Below are 21715 nucleotides of genomic sequence, written 5' to 3'. Positions count from 1 at the left end.
CCCCCTCTATTTTAAAACCATTACTCCTTGTCCTATCGCAACAGGCCCTACTAAACAGCCTCTCCCCATCTTTCTTGTAGCCCCCCTGAGGTACTGGAAGACCGCTATCAGGTCTCCCTGGAGCCTCCTCTTCTCCAGGCTGAACAGCCCCAACTCTCTCAGCCTGTCCTCATAAGAGATGTGCTCCAGCCCTTTGATCATCTTTGTGGCCCTCCTCTGGACCTTCTCCAACTGGTCCATGTCCTTCTTGTGTTGGGGGCTCCAGAACTGGACACAGTACTCCAGGTACTTACTATCAGACTTACCCTGGACCTAGAGGGACAGATTTACTGTCACTGCGTTTACAGAAAGGCAGCCTCCCCTGTCACTGAGAGCAAGCAGATGTGGCACAGACCTGGAAAACCAGCTGTCCTCACCCCTCCCAGCCTAACCCTGATGCTTTCTCATCAAAATGTTTCCCAACTTCCCATTCACAGGAGCTGTGTTAATAGGAAAGGGACGGCTACGGGCAGAAGCCTGGCAGCAACGAGTTCGTATTTTACAAGCGAGGAATTTTTGTGAAATTCCACTAGGTGACAATGGATATTCTTCTAGAATAAGTTTCTAATAACGCATTTCTATTTCTGGAACAAATGTCCGATCTGTTATCCTTTAAACAGACAAATTTAATTTCTTCTTAATTGCAAATTAACATGCAAATTTATTTTTCTTATCTACTCAAAAATGATGACGATACAATTCAATTGTCTGTATAAATTTAGAAATCCTCTTTTGGTTTCTTCTTGCTTTTTTGTATTATTCCACAGACTACTAAAAATAGCACTAATTCTGCTGGGAAATACAGCCTGAGCTAACAGTTACCGAAACAACAAAGTGTTTTTGTTCGCTTTTGGGCTGCATAAAATGAGCAAAATTGTAGTGTAGAAAAACTCTAAAATCTATTTTAGTTCCTGTCTTGGCCAAGCGTCGCCAGGTTTTTCTTTTGTAATTATTTTCTGATACTGAGAGTTGTTCCAGTGGTGGGAAGAGCAACCTTGGCCACAGCATCATAAACCCCACCACTGTCTGTGACTTTGAACCACAGCTAAAGCGGAAGACTCCAGCCTCATCAAGCCTCTGGGAAGGGGACAATCTCTCCCTTTACTCTGATATAAATATTTCAGGCTATTTCTGAATTTCTGGGTGACAGCCAGTCAAAGAAAAAAAGAACTCTCCAACCTCGGCACCCAATTCCCCTCCTCTAAGGCCTACCGTCATTCCTGAGGATGAGCGGGGTGGGGGGACCCAGGACCCTGCTGTTGGTCACTGTGTTCGTCACCACGCATGTGTAGTTGCCCACATCTGAAGCTTCTACCTTCGCGATGTACAAATTCCCAGTCTCTTGTGAAACAAAGCGGCGATTGTCCTGGTGTACGAAGGTCGGGTACTCGTTGAAGATCCAGGCATAGGTGAGCTCTGGAAGCAGAAGGTACCACCAGCGTTAGTGACAGGATGCACATCCCCACGGCGCATTGATTGATCGCTGGGTCCATCCTGGACCAGAGCTAGAGCCCTGAAAATTATTTTTTCCCTGCCCGCTTTGGTTAGGGAACTTGGATATATCACAGCCCATGAAATGATAAAAAGGCTAACATTTTGCAAGTTTTCATCTTTATGGCTAGAAATATAAATTTCCAACTGGGACACTTCTGAGCCTGCACGTGGATCTACTATTCACATTGTTCCTTCAGATTCTTCCAATCCAACATCTAACGCATTTATAAGATTCTCACCATTTTGTCACGAACATTTCAGCCTCACTCATGACTTTTTTTTCTTTCTTCTTATTTTTTTTTTTCCTTTAAAGAGAGTTTGGAGGAGGATCTGTCATGCTGTCCTATCACACACTATACATTTTATTCCTTTGGAATTTCTGAATCAGCAAGAAACCCAATACTAAATTAAGCAGCTGTAATCTTCTATATGACTAATTAGATAGTACTCTGTATTTTATAAGGTATCTTTGGAAGTTATTTGAGGAATAAAAAAATAAGTGAGAGATGCCACAAGTGGTTGCAGACTTTGTAAGCAAGGTTATTGCAATATAACCCTATTATATTTGCCTAAGACTATGCCCAATCACCCTTTAAATGCTTGAAGAACTAACGTGAATACAAGATTGCTGCTGTTTTCCAAGCAAACACTAATTATACTAAAAAGCATATTCTTAGTTTAATACTCTAATGAGTTATAACTGTAATTGACCTCAACTACCATTAGGCACTTTGGAAAATACATTCTGTCCTCATGTTCCACTGTTTACATATATAAGAGGCTGAATGCAGATTGTTGGTTTTTAGTTATTTATTTTTAACAACGGGATTACAAAAAGCCTGCTTAGACTTTTAGGAAGATATGATAATTACGTTTATGTGGGAATATCTACTCATCATATTTACACATGTGCATCTAATTATAAGTAACCTCATGCTGATGTCAAGAGGATACTCAGAGCAAACAACCTACCACTTCTCAGCTGGCTTATTTTTTCCTGCAAGTAGCTAAGGTTTGGGGTTTTTTTTTAATTTACTCTTGATGAACAATTATGTTCTTCCTCCAGAAGCATCCAGCAATAGTGCAAATAAACATCACTGCCCTGGAATGCACAGAGGCCTTTAAATTTGAGAGAATCTTCACACAGCAGGCTTCTGCCAAAGCCCCCCGAGCTCTGTGATACGACAACCTTTTGCATTGAATGTGGAATGGGGAATTGACCACATGTTCCACAGAAAACACAGAACTGGGAGGGTCCTTCTGGCTCAACAATCTCCTTCCCACCCTGTCCTCCCTCAGAAGGACATAGGTCTATTCACAAATACACCCTAGAAGCAGCAAGGTTTTTGTTCCTACTTCTCTGTTGTAAATTGGTATTACTTTAACCGCTAAGAACCCTCTAATTTCCAGGTTAAAAATTTTCGTTACTAGTCTACAGCTATGTGCTTCTGTGCTAATGATGCCTCCAGCTTAAAGTGTTCTTGCCTCTTCGCTGGTGAGAGCCATCAAGAGCCCTTCTGCCTTCATTTTCAAGACAGGCTTTCCAACCTTACGAGCATTGTAGTAGCTTTTCCTAGCCTCTGCCTTAGTTAAAAGTCTTGAATATTCATGTCCTTTGAGCTAGGTTGGAAATCCCAGGTATGCAAGTCACAGCAGAACAGAAGACAAATGTAAAGTTGTACAATAGTAAAGGGGTCTGATCAAAGGGAGCACCAAAGGGTGATGCTCTGGGATTCCTCCACACAGAGGAACCCAACGCAAGGAGTACTAAAGGAGCCCTATTTCTAGAGTGCAGAACATCAAAATTTCCCCGGAAGTCATCTTCAAACTCTATCAATCTGGCCACATAAAACTGAGGAACATAATGGAAATCTGATGTTACAGCTCTGCTTTCCTTTCAGTGTCCAGAAAAAAAACCTGCCTGAATTACACAGAATGGGATATTAGGAGCAGTCCATTATCGCTATATAATATTCAAAACAACTGGGTAATTCTTTCTCTCTTAAATAACATGGGACTGATGGAATATAGAGCACAGGGAATAACACAGATCAGAGCATCTGTAAGTGCATTTGCTTGTGTAGCAACATGTAAATAAATACTATATCAAACTCACTTTGATTTCCTTGGAGATCCTAGTGCAATATTTATGGCTTTTCAAACTTGACGGATTTCTTTTGATAAGGTTTCACATACTAATTGCTCTGGAAGTGATAGACAGTTCACATCCCATAGGCAATTTGTAACAACTGTGTAAACAGACACTTGAAATACAGCCCGAGTCGGCTCCTGGTGACTGCGCGTGATGGAAACGTTTACCGAAGTTACAGACACAGTCTTTCAGTACAAAGAACCAGCACTAATGGGCAATTCATGGTTCTCTAATTACACACTAGACTCTACATCCTTGAGGAATTTATTACAAACTTCTCCATTCTAATTCAGGTCCCCTTTTCATGCAATTTCCCCTAATTTACAACACTTTTAATTTCCCCTTTAAAGCACATTCAAGTAGGTCTCTAAAACACAGAGTATTATCCGATGATTTCTGACCCATATTTGCTGTTTTTAAAGAGAAGAAACCCTGCCAGCTGCAATCCCACTGCTGGCACAGAGCACTTGGTCCTCCACTGCTAAGACCCATTTTGTACTTTGATACCGTACTTTTCTTCATTGTCCTGATGGCCTGGATTTCCATGATAGATTAGAATGAGATGAATATTTTTGGGTGGTAAATCTTCACTTTTGTAATGATTATCAGCAAGGACAGGAGGATGGAGAAATTACTTGTACATTTTCGGTACAGATGGTCTATGCATCCTGGCTCAAGCCACCATGAAACGCAAGATACTAAACCCCAAATCTTTTCTTGCTCTACCAACCACATGAAGAGCCTTTTTCATCTACACAAATCCATGCTGATGGACTACATGCACTTGGGTACTTGGAATACCCACACTACCGTATGCTAGAAGGAGGAAAGTGGATTTCTTTTTCCCAAACCAATGCAGATTTCTGTGCACAAGGTCCCAGGTTGCTAGGTATTTGATCGACTGGTTCAGAGCAGAGACAACAGAGATGGGGAAGAGTATCCTAAATTAGTTAGCATCACTCACCTATTGCAAAGGAGCCTATGGAAAACTCGGGCTTGTGAAGAGCAGTGGAGGAGGCGAGCACACGGGCATGTTAGTAGAAGCTTGATTTGACCTTGGCCAAGATGGATGGTGGAAGCGATGGGCACAAACATGCAGAGCTGTGAATCACTCCCAGATCAGACACATGGCAGGAAGGCCCATGCACACCAGCAGATCATTGACCTCTTCTCCATGCTCCCTCCCCTGCCACTACAGTACAGGCTTTCGGGAGAAGCTCAATCACAGAGATAACACTTACCATTAATATTTATGTGGCTAGGCTAGTGATCGGCAGGAGAATATGAGAGGCAGGAGGTGGCTGGCAGGCCGTACGCCTCAAACTTCCATCTATGCAGCATCAGGCAGGAACAGGCTTGATTGAAAGCCCCGCCACCAGCGTTTTACTGAAGTTGCTATTTGCAAACTTGTGTTACTTCAACGTGCGTGGCAGTAATGCCAAAAAAAGAAGCCAGAAGCCTTTTTCTTCATTTCTTTGATCTCTCTCAGAGATAAAAATCTCTGAGATTTTATATCTTACCTCACACCAGTTGCTCCCCCACACGCTACAGAGAACCCTGGGCTCAGGCTACTGCTGCGTTTCAGGACCAAACGTACCAGCCACAAACACATACCGTGTATCGCACACAAATATCAATGAGTATTTGAAAATAAAACCCAAGGCCTCTGCCGCTATTGCATGGCTAGACATCACAATTTAACAAAATTCAGAGCAGTCAGCATTTGCCATCAACTTTAGCAATTAAAAAGGAAATAAATTATTCAAGCCACTCGAATATAGATTTAGGATGTTTAAGGATGCCTTTTCAATTTTATTACTAGAGTGCAGACAAATTTTTTCTTTTCTTTTCTCAAGAACAAATGGGTCTGAGCAGAGAAACACAGCGGCCGCATGCCGCACTGCAGAGTGGAGGGCGGCTGCGTTTCCGGAGCAGCCACCCGCCACTTGGCTCACCCCGGGCAAAATGAGATGCCAAATATAGAAGTTCCATCACTTTGCCTTGCTGCACGGTTTTTACCTGGGTTTTTATTTGCTTGGCAAAGCACGCAGCCCTCTCTGGTCTGCTTTTTCCCATTGCATTCAGATCTTGTCGTTTTGCTAAAGCTTTTGGTGATAAACTTGATTAAAGCACGAGTCTCTCCTGTGCTCCCCCAGAACACTCTGCTCCGGACAAGAGACAAAACTAAAGACACTGTAAATTTTAAACTTTCTCTAAATGACAGCAAGCAGTTAAAAAATGTTACTGAAAGCTGAACAGAAATTCTGCTATGAGTAATTATTATAATTAGACCATATGGTTTGCCAAAATAATCTCTGGTCTTCTGTCCTGTTACATGCATACTATTTTGTCTTTGCCTTGTCTTTGCTTTTAGTACAAAAAACTTTTTTCTTGACTTTTTTGGTTTTTTTTTTTAAAGCTCTTTTCCATAAAGTCAGGGCTGCCACTTAAAAAGGTCTCTGTAGCTATTATGGGAAAAGCTATTAAATCACCACGATTATGGTAACCAGAAAGCTGAATAGAAGAATGAAATTTTGAAATTAGTATTAGCCAAAAAATGGGGTTCATTTATAATTTTTAATAAGAACAGTGTGTTACAATACACTATTATTTTTTATACGCATTACTGAAAGTTACGGGGATGAATCCAATCTTTGACTATTCCCATAATTTCTATATTATCTCCTACTATGTCACTCACAAGTTGGACAGGCAGGAACTGTTTCTCAGTGTGAAATAAAAGATTTGCAGCATTTCCTGTAAATCTTGATGCACAAAAATTATGGTTCATTACACATGGCAAGAAACAAACATGAAATTAAGAAAACCCTCCCTTCCTAACAGTCCCGAGCAACCCAAACAGTAGTTGCAGTAGCACAGCATTTCGGAAGAGCAGTCTGTAATTTTGAGATGTTTTCAAACGAAAGGTGAAGCTCAACCTGCTATGTTATAAATCATAGAATGGAATAAATGAGAATTTAAATCCAGATACGGCGAACACAGCTCTGACTCAGGTTTGCACTTTCCTTGACGATGTACTTCCATAAAATTATGACTTTTTTTTTTTAATTTTTCAAATACAATTTATTCTTATTTACTGTCTACGGGAAGTGCTGAAGTTTTTCTCTCTATTTTACTCCAATCTCTGCTTTCCCTGTCATAGATGGGATCTTTCCAGATCGAGATGACAGCAATAGGGAAGTCACAGGAAGTTTTTCCTGGAGTGAAGCGATTCCCTTCAGCCCTCAGCTGCTGCAGTGCAACCAAGGGTAGTGAGGAACTGGATCCAGCATCATGCTTTTATATGATTTAGTATAGAAACACATCTCTTGGCTCTGTGTGTGTTACCGTCTGTGCCTGACGCAACCCAGGTTTCCATGAGAGAAGCTGGTACACACGTGAGCTCACCCCCTCTTCACCTTCCAGCATTTGCTGCACTCCAGACTGGGAAGTACCAAACCTTCACACCTACTATTCATTTTATGTATTCAGGTAGTATAACAACATTTTGCCATAGAAAACCCAACCACACCCCACGCCCACCTCCAGCACGCAGTTCACAAAAGCCACTCACACTGCAAAGTCATATCCAAGTCTGGCCAATACAATTTTCACTGATACAGAACAGGTTAACAGAGCGAGGGAAGAACCTGGCCATCTGTAGCTTCAGTCACTTGCAATGAATCCTAATGAAAAACTTTGCCCTGGCAGAACAGGACTGTGGTAAAAACGCTGGCACGTGCAGCTAACGCCTTGTTAATACGCCCTGCAGACACCTCTGTGCACCCTGCGATGGGCTCGAGTGGGTAATATCTGTCAATAGCAATGTTGTATAAACATCATAAAAGACTCATTTTTGGTAACAATTTGTAGACTTTTCTTTTTTTTTTAACTCTGATTGCTTGCAGTCCTTGGTGTTCAAATTTCTCTTAAGTGGCACTAACAGGGTGTTTTGATGGTGACAGTAAATTTGGGCAATGAGAGAGCATAATTGATTATCTGATGAGCGTCCTGTGAATTTATTCTGTATTCTCAACTTGCTTACTAAATTTTGCTGACTGCTTGTAGGGGACCTTCAAAATTTCAAATGTCACTCTGATTTGATTAAGCAATCAACATCCCATGAATAACATAACACGAGCTGGAAAAGAAGCTCAATACACCACAATACGCTGAGAGTGCACTGGGAAAAAGAAAGGATTATCAGGCAAAGACAAATCCCTGGCACAACGTAGGATGTACGTGGCCCTACCCAAACCTCCGCAGCTCCTTTCCACCCATATCAGTTGTCTGCTGGCAAGTGCGCTGCAGTTTCTGGGGTTTTTGACCATTTTTCTCTTTTCTAGTTTTATTTTAATAATAAAGCTACCTGAATTATGTCTAGTACGTATTTTTTTTTTTTGTGGGCCTACAGACCGTTTCACTGCCCTGCTAGCACTTTGGATCAATGTGTTATCTTTGCTTCTTAAATAATTGTTGAATAATTTAAAAGAACCAATATGGATGCAAACATCACTCGGTCATTCTCCTCTGGACTCTTTGTCACACAGGGCCACCCAGCCACACAATACCACAGCTTCCGTGCCTTGAATGCAAGTTTTAATAAAAAGAATAATTAATTGTGAATAAGATTAAAGTTAATAACACTTTTTTGGATGAACCCTCACCTATGCTAAACCTGATGATGCAGTTACTCAGCAGCCAGCGATAATTATTCTCGTAAACGTAACTGTGCGGATGTGTGCGTTAGTGCTGGTTTACGGTAACAGGAAAGTTGGATACATATGTACATGGCACTAACGAGTCCGAAGTGTGCAAGAATGAGGAAAATGTATAAATCGGCCAAGTTCTGTGTCAGACTCATCCTCACAGCAATTTGCAACGCGTGCAGGGCTGTGGTTGCTTCCCAGCCCCTCAACTCCACACGCATAAAGTATGTAGAGCTTCATGTATGGGTAATTAAAAAGGTGAGAGGTCTTCATTACCTGAAGCCTAATCAATAATCAGCTGTATCTGCTCCATCTCTATTTTTCTCTATCTCTAAAATAGTTAAATATTTGATGGTTGTACACAATTGACCTGGCTTATCTCTTGCAAACAGCTTCCAGCCCCAGTCGATGGCTGGCTATGCCGGCTGCAGTGCCACTGGGAACATTAATGACTACAGCACTGCGCTGTCGGGGATTTGGATGAAATTTTAACTTGAAGTTTCCTCAGGGAGAAAAATCAACAGCAGCCTTTATCTATGACTGAACGGAAAATGTTATGAGATGGAGAGTCCCATGCTGTTTTATTTACTACAATTAAATACATAAACCCATTTCAAAAATGGCTGATGGGCAGCAGATACCCTCCAGCAGCCCTGTCAATCCAGCATGCAGGCTGCCAGGTTTTGGAAGAAACTGCACAGTTTTTTTGTCTGACAAACTTCATAAACTATCTTATAGAAATTTACAGCTTGGCTTGTTCTTGCCTGAAAAGAAAACCCAACCCAACCCAACTCAAGCTGCATTTGTCAAAAGGGCTTACAATGCATTGGGGGAACCACGTTCAGTGTTTACTGAAATTGGTGAACCTTGTCCAGGATGAGATTTGATGCCACTTAGTTTCATGTACCTCTGGTTTAAACTTAAATTTTTGGAGTTAGGATCAACCCAGTAATGACTCAGCTGCTCTTAGACCAGAGTCTGGTCAGTCCCCCTGGTTGTGCCCCTTCCAACAGAAATGCAACCTTGACCTGCACCAACCAATGATGATGCTCCAGACACTTGGAAAGCTGGGTTGCTGGGCCTGGCAAGAGAGATACTGTTCCACTGAAGAAGGAAATTATGAATTGGAAGCTTATTTCTGCTGAGGAATGGGAAATTATCAGACAGGCAATCCTGGAATGGAACACTACCACCCCGGCATAAAGGAGCACTCATGGGTAGACGCAGCAGCTGATTCATGGTGAAATAAACATTTCAGGAAAATCCTACCAGCATGCAACGTAATGTGCCATGTAACTACGTCAAGCCAACCTTAAAAAAGAGCAACAATGCAGAAAGCACCCACAAGTGGGTGAAGACCTATACATTTGCTCCAACCTTCATCCTTACTAATCACGCAGCACTGTACTTCTGGAAGCCAGGAGACGTGTGCTTGGTCTCCTGTGACACTGATGCCAGCCCTAGATGATTCCACAGCTTTTCCCAGTGAGCAATGTATAGGTGTTTGATGCCCTCTCTGTCTGTAAATTGATTTCAATAAGGGAACTTGAGTTAAAAAAAAAAAAAAAAAAAATCTTGATGTGGTCTACAGAGTGGCATCAACATCCTTCCAAAGAAACAGTCATCTTCACCTGTCAGCCAGAGATAAAGCACCTCCCTGGCAGATACTGTCAGTGGCAAATGGAAAGGAGAGAGAGATCAGCCCCAACAAAGATAAAGGGGGCTGGACTGAAGCTGCTAATTACTTATGGGTAAACATAAAATGAGAATAATAAGCTGTAAGCTGGGCATGTGCATAAACACCACACTGATTTTTAATTCTGCGCTGTGTTTTTCCTTTGTAGGATTCAATCATTTCTCCTATCTTCCAGGCTTGTTCTACATAAAGTGCTGCACACATCACCTTAAGGAATGACTCTCAGATTTAATCCATCAGTTTGTTTTCTGTTTAAAGTCAGAGCGAGTTAGCCTAAAAATCTTTTTTTTTTTTTTGTGCACTTGCTTCAGTAAAGCTAAGGGTCCCTGGACTTGTTTTAAAACGTATTTCAATGTGACCTAGCTAATCCTTTAATACCAGCTTTCACTACCTTTGATCAGTCTCTTACTGTAGCTAGAAGAGATTAGATCAAACCTTTAAAAAAATAAAGTTGGTTGCAGACAATTTTCTTACTGCAGTGAATTGATATTATGATCAACTCCAAGGCTGAAATATCTGGCCAAGCTGAGCGTGTGGCGTGTCCTTTGGGGGAGATCTCTGCACGGACAGGCACCGCTACGTGATGCCATGGCACTCGCCTGTAGTACACAGCAAAAACCCATTCTGTCCACATACTTCATAGACAAACAAGTGTTTTGATGTCTACCAGCTGAAAACAACATCATGGTTGCACATTCAGACGTTCTACATGTATCAGGTAACAGAAAATGCCAAAACCAAGACCCCCATTTATATTCCAACAACAAAATATCACCTCCATAGGAAGGAGTGCTCATGCAGCCAGGACAATTGACTTACAAGAAGCGCTACATGTATCCAGGGATCTGGAAAACCAAATTTTATTGCAAAAGCGGAGATACAGCAATGCTGTGTTTGTGTCCACAACACACTTTCTGCTATGGCCATTTCAAGGGGGCTGAACGTAGATGAGGCTCTGGCTGCTTCTGAGAGCTTTGTCTGAGGAGGCCGACTAAAGCTGGGTTTGGGGAGTAAGGGTGGTTGCAACGTGGTTAGCAGAGCCTGGGAGCTTGACTCAGATCTCTAATTTATTTCATAAAGAGATCACAAGATGTTACAACTTTCGATAAATGCCTATCGACTGAATTCTGTCAGACGACAGATTTCACTCATCTTTAGCCAGCCTCTGCCAGCTCTACCCCCAAAATGCCATTTCATTCTTCATTTAGTGCCGACTGCCGCTGAACAGGGGAATAAACCACATGACTAGCTCACAGATGATTCCTTTTTAAAGATGTCATGAGCTGTCACTGATAAATAAAAAAAATCCATTAATGTCAGGTTCCTTATTATTTCAGTATTTCCAAGGTCTTTACTGGAGAGTGGAGCCTCTTCCCTCGCAGCCTGTGACAGCCCAGCTAGGGTATGAACGGATAATGGTAGGTGGTTGGTAGGAACCTTGCAATGGTGCCGACACTGAAGGTGGTGAACGACATATACTGGTTAAAAATTTGGATCTGAACGCCCATGCCGAAGTCCTGTTCTTGACTGTGACCTTATTCTGCAACTCCCGCTCACAAAATTCATCCCTGCTGAAACGAGGCAGATCACCTACACCAACTCAAGTGCTTAAATCAGTGTAAATCTAAAATGATCTTGGCATTTGTGTTATTGGAAATATTAATAATTTCATAAATTTCTGAATTAAAACACCACTGCATGTTCTCTGTGTTGTCAGAAATATCAGGTCGAAGCATTCCCAAGTTAGGGAAGAGTTTATTCGTATCCCCAAATATGTTGATAAAATTGAGCACAAACTGAATCAGCAGTTTTAGAGAAAGGATTATGTCAGATTAATTTTAATCTAATCCATTTCTATCTCCTGAGAAGCTTTTACTTCTTGCTTTTAATAATTTAAACAGTGACTGTGGCACAGTATAAAAAATAAATGATGTGAGATGCACTTTAAGTAGAAGTTACAACTCTCAATCACTTCTTATTTAAATGAGAGTTTCATATGCCTGATTTTAAGTTTAATGAAACCTATTTTTGCTGAACTGTAATAATCTTCAACACATGGAACCAGATGCAGATTAATTACGCTCTCCTTCATCTCCCAGAGCCGGTGAGGAAGCCCCGTGTCTGACTCACTGGCTCTCCGTAACGCTGCTACAGAAGGAGGTATCTTAGTAAATTTTGGGCTGTCAAGAAGAAATGCTCCCAGGCACTGATGGTTTTCAAAGATAACAGAGAAGCAACTGTATGGTTGCCACTATAGGACGGGGAGTAAAAGGGCAAAAATACTTGACAGCAACTAAAGAAAACCTTGTTCCAAAGCACTCCTGGCCAAGCAGTGCTGCTCGGGGAGTGAAAGCCCCATACATTGATGCTCTGAGGGTACGAAAATACCTGATAATTGCCATTTTCCTTCTGCACTGTTCTGATTAGTTTTCTCAATTTTTCTCCCCTCCTTCCTTGTGCTACGCAGTGGGGGCTGTATAAACACAACAGAATACAACACGTGGTCTGTGCGATAGATTATTTACAAGACAAACCCTTCAAACCATTCATCACAGAAGAGAGGCCATCAGCCATACTTACAGCCAAAATATTTTCACTGTTTCCAGCCCATGAAGTGCCCATCATCACTTAAAAAAAAAAAATAGGAGAGAAAAACTGACCAGATGAGTAAGCATGCACTAATCATTTTTCTGCAGAGCACAGAAGTGGTCTTAGCAGCATTGTAATCAGTAAAGTGCTTTCTGAAAACATGTCTGGTGTCCACACTTCACTACCTGCTGTACAGCACGAAAGGCTGAGATTGAGATGAAATCAGAATTGCCATCTCTTCTGTCAAATGCTAAAATTTAGTTAGTTCTACTTGATTAAGCTGTGCAACAGAACTAAAAGTTCTCCTAGCTACTAGGAAAAAAAAAAGGCAGGAGAGAAGGAGAAAACCTGAACACATCCATTATGTGAAAAGATGTGAGAATAGTTCTCTGTCAACATTTCAGCTCACAGACACCGACTCCACGGCCGTGATTCAAACAGGAGTAATGGCATCAGATGGGAAAGAGTTATTTGAACAACTGAGCTTTAATGTATCTCCTCCTCTTTGGGAAGATGGAATTTCACAAGTGTATTGAGAACATGGGCACTGCAGAGAGACAGAAAACTTACTTTCCTTTAACTCTTGCCTTTTTTTCAGTCATTGACATGGTCCCTAGATGCTCAGGAAGGTCACCCAACTCTGCAGCAAGAAGCAGAGACATAAGGTGTCCGGGGAATTGAGGTTCAGGACTAGAAATCGTGTTGGGAAGGTTCAGTTCCTGGGTCACCAGGAACTTTGTTAGAGGCCCTAAGCAAGTGGGCAGGAGAAGACACACTGTCTAGAAACATCAGCAGGTTTCCATCTGCATATCTAAGCACTTTGCTATCTAAAAAAGCTTTCAGCTGACTTATTTCTCCCATAGATTACTGAGATACATTAGGACGAGTAAGAATAAATACGCTACAGATGTGATGAGTGATGGTATGGGCTACGGACAGAGAGATCTCAGAATAATACATACCTCTAGGGATTGCAAAGGGAACACAATTTAAACCATAGAATCTTTAAGGTTGGAAAAGACCTCTAAGATCACCAAGTCTAACTATCAACCCAACACCGCCATGCCTACTAAACCATGTCCTGAAGTGCCATGTCTACAGGTTCTTTGAACACCTCCAGGAATGGTGACTGCACCACTTCCCTGAGCAGCCTGTTCCAGTGCCTGACCACACTTTCAGTACCGAAGTGTTTCCTGATACCCAACCTAAATAATCCAGTAAGTGAGAGATAATTTTCACCAGTTTTCTGTGTACGTTCACAATTTCTCACAGCTCTTGGAAACCTCAGTCTCTAACTCTATAGGGTTTTCCCACAAGGGCAGGAAGGCAAACGGCATGGGAACATCGTGTATAGAGAGCTTTCTAAAGATGAACCAAGAGAAAACTGGGGGAGGTGGGGAGTGAAGGAAATCTTAAGAAAAGTTCATTTATCTTCCCAAAGAAGGGAGGGGGAAGGATTTACAGACTCGTTTAATCTGCATGCTTATGGGTGTGCTTCCAACCCATCACGTGAAACGTGCATACCTTCCTAGGATTGTATTTTTTTTAATCTCTAGACTCACAATGAAATCCCAGGGATGTTAGAAGATATTTGAAAACTGCAGTTGTTAAAATATTAACTAACTTTGCCCTGACTCAAATAAATCTAATAAATGTGTCAGCTAAATGACGCAGTTCCCACAAACTTCAATGAAAAGAACTATTTGGCACAAAGAAATGTTTTGGTCTTAAAATTTGGAGATGAAGTTAAAAGGACAGCGACCTCCAAATACTTCCCAGGCATATCCCCTATGGAATGTAACTCATATTCAAAGCCTTGAGAAACGCAATTGAGTGCTTGCTTAATTTTTTTTTGAAGGTTTTTGTTGTTTTTTGGACTAACTTTATCTTGCCAAATAAATATCTCTTGCCAAATTTGATTAACAATTCTGAAAAAAAAGTAAACAAGAAAAGCTGACCTGTTTCCCCCTGCAAGGGTCCTCTGAAAAGAAAAACATTTTCACCAACAGCTTCAACTGAACACTCTATTTTATGTTTTGAAATGCTTCATGGTTTCTAAACATATCTAAGTGTAATAAAAAGGCTTAAAAATACAATGGAATGAAACACCTTGGACAAACCAAAGGTTGTTCGTTCTGGTTTTTTTTCCGTTTTGGCTGATAACCCCCTCCCCAATCGATTACCGCTACAGCTCCTCTGAAGAGCGATAGGAGATGATATTGATCCAGCAGGGCTTTGAAAATGTAAAGAAAGTTAGCATTGTTTTTACAGCATTCAAATTATACAGCTCATCCTACGGCATGCTGAGATACCTTAACTAGTCCCATCAAAAAAGTCACAAAAACTTCCTGGCGTTCCTCCCATTCCCAAACCAGTTATTATGATTCAGTTACTGGGGACTGCCCAGTTAATGCTGTGGTAGCAGCCAGCGCCTGCGATGGGGACACTCGTATGTTTGTTGTGACAAAACCAAAGCCAAATTTTAGCTACATGCATACTTTTAGGGTTTTTGTCTGTTCTCTCTTATCCACTTAAATACCTCCACAGCTGCTCATCGTGCTGTTACACAGATCCCGATGCCATGTCCCCATAGCAATGCGTACTCTTAGATTATTTTTTCCCCAGAGCTTCACAGGCAGAATGGTCAACACACATCCATCGTTAGGCTTTTGATTAAAAAAGCAGTGGAAATAATGAGGGAAAATCCTTCACGCGCAGGGTAATTATCTCAGAAAAATGCTAACGACCCAGGTAGGTTTCTACGCTGTTTTTCTAGTTCTTACATTGATTTAGTGCACGTAGGTGAATAAATGGGGAAGGCGAAAAAGGAAAAAAAAAAAAAAAAAAAGAACGGAAAAAGTCTAACAGACAAGGCACTGTAAATACAACAAGGCTGGCTTTGGGTTCTTAGGCATGCATTGCTCCAAGATACAACAGAAAGCAGAAGATACAACAGAAGCAAATGTTTGATTTGCATTTATTCTGTTTTTCAGTCCAGCGACTTCCTGAGCTCCAGATGAACAATTATTTTTCAAATTTCCAGCACTCGGCAAGCACTTCATCTCAGGAGGCAATCGCATCATTATGCTGCTTAACAAAATGTAACACCAGGACGCACTGACCTGACAAACCAGTGACTCCCTGCTGAAACCAGGCTGCAAGAACCACACATTTCATTTTCATCCCGGGGGAGTGGGGTGGGGGGGGAAGCCCGGATTCATATGCTGCATCTCCAACTCATTTAAACTAAAAATTGAGACCAGACACGGTGATGCCCAAACTGTTCTGTGCAAGCTGTACGCAGCCCATTTGATGATACTGAAAATACTTGTTAAGCATTTGGACTCATTTTCAGGATGAATTTATTGCAATATTTAAATAGGAGGAAGCTATTTATTTGGCATCGTTAAGAAGGAAAAAAAAAATCCTCAACAACTAATGTATGTAGGCCAGCATTATTTCACTTTTAGGTGCCAGCTCTTTAAATATGGATGTTTTCAAGAGCAAAGTATTAGGGCGAACTACAGTTGAAAGAATAAAGGTCTGGATGCAGACAGACTTATTTTTAAATTAAATCCACAAATTTTAAGACCAAGATGACCAGTGACACAACAATGGACAGGAAATCATTCCCTTCTAATTTACTACTTTCATCAACTCTCTTCAGCTAAGGGGGCTCTGAGCCTTGCCACTTGAGCCACCTCAGAACAAAGGAGACCCCCAGAGGCTGTCCTAAACTCTGTGCTCAGCAATCGGCCAGGGTGTGGTTGTTTTGGTTTTGGGTTTTTTTTTTTTTTAACAGTTTTACTGAACATCCTGATCATCAAAACAGCAGCTACTCTCAGATTGAACACTTTTGCTTTTTAACATTTTTAAGATGTCCTTTTCAACACAGAACAGAAACTAAAGTCAAAACCTAAAAAAAACCAGGGTAGATTTTTTTTTCCTGTCCCCCCAAGACAGTCCTGCACTTCAGTGTTGGTCATTAATGTCCCCAGGCACTTTTTGCAAGGATGATGAAGTTAGGTTTGCTGTCCTAATCGAATTGCAAAATAAATAATTGCATTTTCTCCATCTTAATGCCACTCGCACTGTCAATGAGATATATTATTTTTCACTTCTAACCCAAATGGTTTTTACTGTTGCACTCCAACGTTAAACGCTTGCAATGTTATATCCCAGCGGCGGGATCCTGGGATATTGGAAGGAACTGATCTCTACAGCTTTGCTTTGCAAACACTCCTCGGACCCTGGGGATGGGAGCTGCCGATGAAACACGGCAGTTTTCCGACATGCAGCTACTTCCCAGTGACATCTGATATTCTCTTACGAATCTCCATCTGCCCAGAGCTGCAACAGGAGACAGCGGTGGTAATTGTGCAGTGACTGCTAGAGACCAAATAGCTTTGGTTACACTGGGAGACGTGCAGTTGGCTAACGGAAACACGAGGCACACGACTGAAAAGCATTAACTTTGCAGTTGTGGCTTTTAAAATTCATCCTTATTTCTAACCTTGGGAAGAAGGAAAAGGAGGAAGGAAGAGAAAAAGAGAATATTGCCACAGAGAAGATTAATTCCTGCAGAACAAGAGTCTCAGCCTGACTTTACTGGGCCTATTTTGACTTTCCATCAAATACTTTCTATGCAAAACAGAAAACAACCACCGGCACAACTCCAGCCCAGCTTAGTTACAAAACTGTAATAGTATCAATTTAGACTAATTGTGGATCTGGCTACAATTGAGATAATTTTCTAGCTGGAATAGAGCAAGTCATAGATGCTAGTCATGTAGGATGTCATCTCCCATCCAAATGACTGAGGGAAATAATTACCCCTCAGTTTTCTGGGCACCAGAAACGCGCTTACCTCCTGGTTACTGTAGGATGCTCTCCCTACCGAACCCAAACTGGAAATAACACCAGCACCTCTCTGAAATGCTTTTGTATCACCAGCATATGCACCAAGGCCAAAACTTTCTCCTGAATCACCTGAACAAACGTAACACCACGTCCTTCTCACTGCTTACACAAACCACCACCAGACGCCACATGTCCACACAAGAGGTTCTTGCTGCAAAGACTTCTTATGGCAAACCAGAAACCTCTCAGCAACAGCAGAGCGAAGCTTTGCTAAGGAGACAAGGACAAACGTGCATGATTCCTGCCTCATCTCGACATTCTCCCAGCCTGCTCGCCTGGGGAGAAATGGGAGTCAGCTCCACATGGCCATCAGTGCCAGCAGGAGCGGGCTGTGTCGGTGGGATTTGTTCTTCTAACTGGAAAAGGGCATAAAAACTCATGCCTTGGCTCTTCAGAGAAGCACAGCTCCATACCCAGCCACCCCAGGCCTTCCTGAACTTGGCCTGTTGCCACTGTCCATCGTTGTGCAGCACAATTTGTTTGGGATAAGGTGAGGGAGAGCACTGCTCCCTAGCCTCACGTTCAAGGCACTGGGATGAATGGGGTTTAAGGATCATGAAGCCTTTCTGTCCCAAATTTCCCCTTTTTTTTTTTTTTTTTTTTGCTATGGAAATAAAGCTAAAACTGATGCTTCACCCATAGCACTGCAGACTGAAAATGAGATTGTGACTGATCGACAACGTGTTTTCAGCAGTTTTTGATATCTAGCTTTGGCAGCTTCCTCATCAGATGTGCCAATGAGATTCACCTGAAGGGGCTGAGGGGCCAGCTCCATCCATGCAGACCAGAGGGCACCTAATTTGGGGGTATAGTTAACACTAGAGGAGCCAGTTTCATAAAAGTTAGATACTGTGATGACGAGTAATTTCGTGGCCTTGCTATCACAGGTGCAAGAACACCTTCAAGTAAAGAACATAAAAAATCTGAGATACTGAAACTCTCATGACAATCTCTGAACTAAAAAGAAAAACGCCATCTGAAGGCAAAGGTGGGAGAGGCCCTAGCTGCATAAGCATGTGGGTAGGTATGTTTGCCATGTAGCCCCTTCCTCACACTACATAAAAGCAAGGTTTCACGCTGGTCTGCCCTCCAGCTGGTCCGACACAAGTGAAAGAAGCTCTGTAAACACTTGTCTTTTCCTATCTGAGCAATAAAAGCAGCCTAAAAACAAACAGCTCGCCAGTCAATTTTCATCCCGCTGATGAGGACAGACAGATTTCAAAGTAGGATTGCAAATTTCTTTAAAAGGGACACAGATCCATAAGAGATGACCGCTTGTTCATGACATACGGAAAGACCCCCTGATGAGAGAGCCACTCGCAATGGCTGGTTGTTGACTGCAGCGGTTAGTGGCTCCTCTCCTACAACACTCTTCCTTGTCTCCACCTCCCATAAAAACAGCAGGAAGAAATTTATTCCAGAAATAAAACACCATACAAGACGTGGACAATTGCTAACAGATCCAGAGTACCCGGAGACAAAAACAGTGATAATGAGTGTTTGAAAAAAATAAATGATAACGCAAAGATGATGCACAAAAGTGGCTCTGTCAGCAACCTTCAACCTTTTTGCAGAAGACACACCTAGGCCACCTAGAGAAAGGCTTCTAAAAGTTGCACAAGATCTTGGTCACACCTTCTATATAAGCACACGTTGCTTTAGTTTCCATCAGCTCATCTCCTAAGTGCATATTTGTATGCAGTAAAATGAGGCTCTTTCTCTGCATTTACACCCAACTGGAGATCCCCCAGTGCGTTCAGTCAATAAGACCATGAAGAATGACCCATTTAGTCAGGCTGGCACTGCCTTGGCCTTCTCGTTAAGGTGTGCCATTTTAAACCTCCTGAAACATACCCCGAGAACAAAAACCTTGTAAACGGCTCCTCAAGTGCTGAAAGTAAGAGAAGAAAACTGCTTTACCTCCAGAATGCGGTGGTGGTCCACACAGCAGCACCATACCCTGGCCCTGGCGCACGGACACTGTGCTTCTCGTTCTGGTTTTGAAGTTCTCAAGATCTGCCAAGAGATAAAGAACTCAATTAAAGGGAGATTAATGGGTTTTACTCATGGGAAGGAAAGAAGGTTTATCAGGAGTTTGCTGCATGACACAGAAACAAAGCAAACATCAGCTTGGAAGGTGGGGTGGTGGGACCTGGGTGGAATACACGGGGCACTGAGAAGCTGCTGTGGCACCATCAGAAGAGCAAAAGGATCAGGAAAAGTCTCTACATTGTGTAGAAATCCTTCCTTTCCCACAAGGACACCTCTTGTAGTAGCTGTACGTTAGCCACACAGGGCTTTAATTAAATTAAATTCCTCCTGCCACCCCTCTCTCCTTTTCCCCTCCTTCAGGGACCATGCACTGCACAAACGCAACTCCCTCTCTCCTCTCCTTGCACACTGAATTCACAAAACTTGCTGTTAAGTGACGAGGTGACTCCGTGAGCCAGCAGCGGCCCCAGGTATCGACCGTCACCACGGCTGCTGCGTGGGAGCACCAATGCACGGAATTGCTTCGGTAGCCTTTTATCTTTAACAGCCCTCTGCATTTCAGTTTTCATTTTTTTTTTTTTTTTGGCTTTCAGTGCAGCTGAGCTGTGGTTTGGTGATTACAAACCTGTTGCCAATGCAGTTGGGAACCAGAGAAAACACACAGGTGATAAATATTGAACAGCAGGAACTAGCAGGAACATCATTATAAGGTTACAAGGATGAAAAATTAAGCCTTGGTTTTCATCCTCTCTTGAAAATGTTTTCTGGAAGCACTGGCATGTGTGGTTAAAATAAATAAATAAATAAATAAAATTAGAAGAAGTCACTGCTTCGTTTTAGAAACCTTATTCGAGGACCCTTCCTGCTAAAGCCAAATTCAGGACAAATCCAGGCAAACGGGGAACTACAGCGGAAGCAGTGAGCAACAATTTTGTACAGCGCTAGCAGTAGCTGTGGGATTTCTAGCACAGCTCTGCCATACCCTTACGCTGATGTTACCTAATTCTTGGGATCTTATTATTAATCCAGCTTTTTCATTTGCATTTTAGCAGATAAATATTGGGGGGGGGGGGGCTTAAAAAACCTGCTGCACTGCAGGGAATTGCTTGTGAAAACAAAACTGCTCCAGACTCATCACCCTCCCGCCTCTCCTCTGCCAATGGCCGCAGACGGAGGCAATGCCAACCAAACCCAGGCGGTGCTGCGCTTCATTAGGTGCTAAGGGTGCTGCATCGTCAAACCCTCCGGGCAAAAGGGGTTCACACGGCAGGTTCAAAACTACACTTGAGTTTAAAAACAGTCCAGTTTTAACCTGAGCTGCTTGTCCAGACTCAGTGTAGCGAACAAGGAGACAATCAAGCATGAGTTTCCCAGTCTCAAGTGACAGTCTAAATCTTAAACTTTATACAGGGCGATTTTCTTTGTCCTTCTGTCTTTTTTTTTTTTTTTTTGGACAAGGAAAAAAAAAGACAAAAGGAAAACAGAAGAAAATTCATTATTAATGAAAATAAAAAGATATAATTTTTCTATCTTAAGTTCTACAATAAGTAGAATGGCTCTTTTCAGGAACCACTATTACATTGCTCTGGCCACCAGCCAGTCCCACAGATTTAAATATATTTAAATAAATTTTGAGTGCATACAGGCACAAGAGTGGAGCCCATCCTCACTGAGGACAGCTGCATAAGGAATAACATCCTAAAACCAAAATATCACCTGGAGGAATACATGTGGTATTGAGAAATATTTTTACATAAATATTATTTCCAATGAACGAGTAAGTAAAACCAAAACAAGTCTCAATCAAAGTAGATGCTTTATATATATATATTTATACACATACACACATATATATGCATTAGGAAGAAAATTGCAGAAGCCTTCATAAGTCTCAAATAATATTTAATGGAAGATTCTCCATATCTCTATTTAGCTACTAATATCTTCATGTTGACAGAACTAATACATTAAGCCATATACAAACACACATAAAATATTTTAGAGGTTATACGGAATTCACTTTTCAGGCCCAAATCTTAGAAAAAGCCAATGACATGACAGGAAAATTGCGTCAGCCCTGAGCCTGCGTGTTCGAGCCCGCTTACGCAGCGCTCCCGGGAATTG

The 21715-nt window shown here is 41.9% G+C and overlaps 1 protein-coding gene across 3 annotated transcripts in view; it reads right to left on the bottom strand.

Moving 5' to 3' along the window:
* Positions 1 to 21715, bottom strand: part of LOC104482062 (contactin-4) — a 321299-nt gene that overhangs the window by 74117 nt on the left and 225467 nt on the right. For all 3 annotated transcript variants that reach the window (XM_086755278.1, XM_086755277.1, XM_086755279.1), the window contains 2 exons: positions 19520 to 19615; positions 1252 to 1455 (listed from right to left, as the gene is read on the bottom strand). In XM_086755278.1, coding sequence (XP_086611404.1) covers positions 1252 to 1455; positions 19520 to 19615 — 300 coding nt within the window. The remainder of the gene's footprint in view (positions 1 to 1251; positions 1456 to 19519; positions 19616 to 21715) is intronic.

The sequence above is a fragment of the Chlamydotis macqueenii genome, chromosome 10, assembly GCF_036417535.1.
Source record: "Chlamydotis macqueenii isolate bChlMac1 chromosome 10, bChlMac1.mat, whole genome shotgun sequence".
Taxonomy (NCBI): Eukaryota; Metazoa; Chordata; class Aves; order Otidiformes; family Otididae; genus Chlamydotis; species Chlamydotis macqueenii.
The sequence above is the reverse complement of the archived record's forward strand: the minus strand, read 5'-3'. Positions and strand labels throughout refer to the sequence as shown.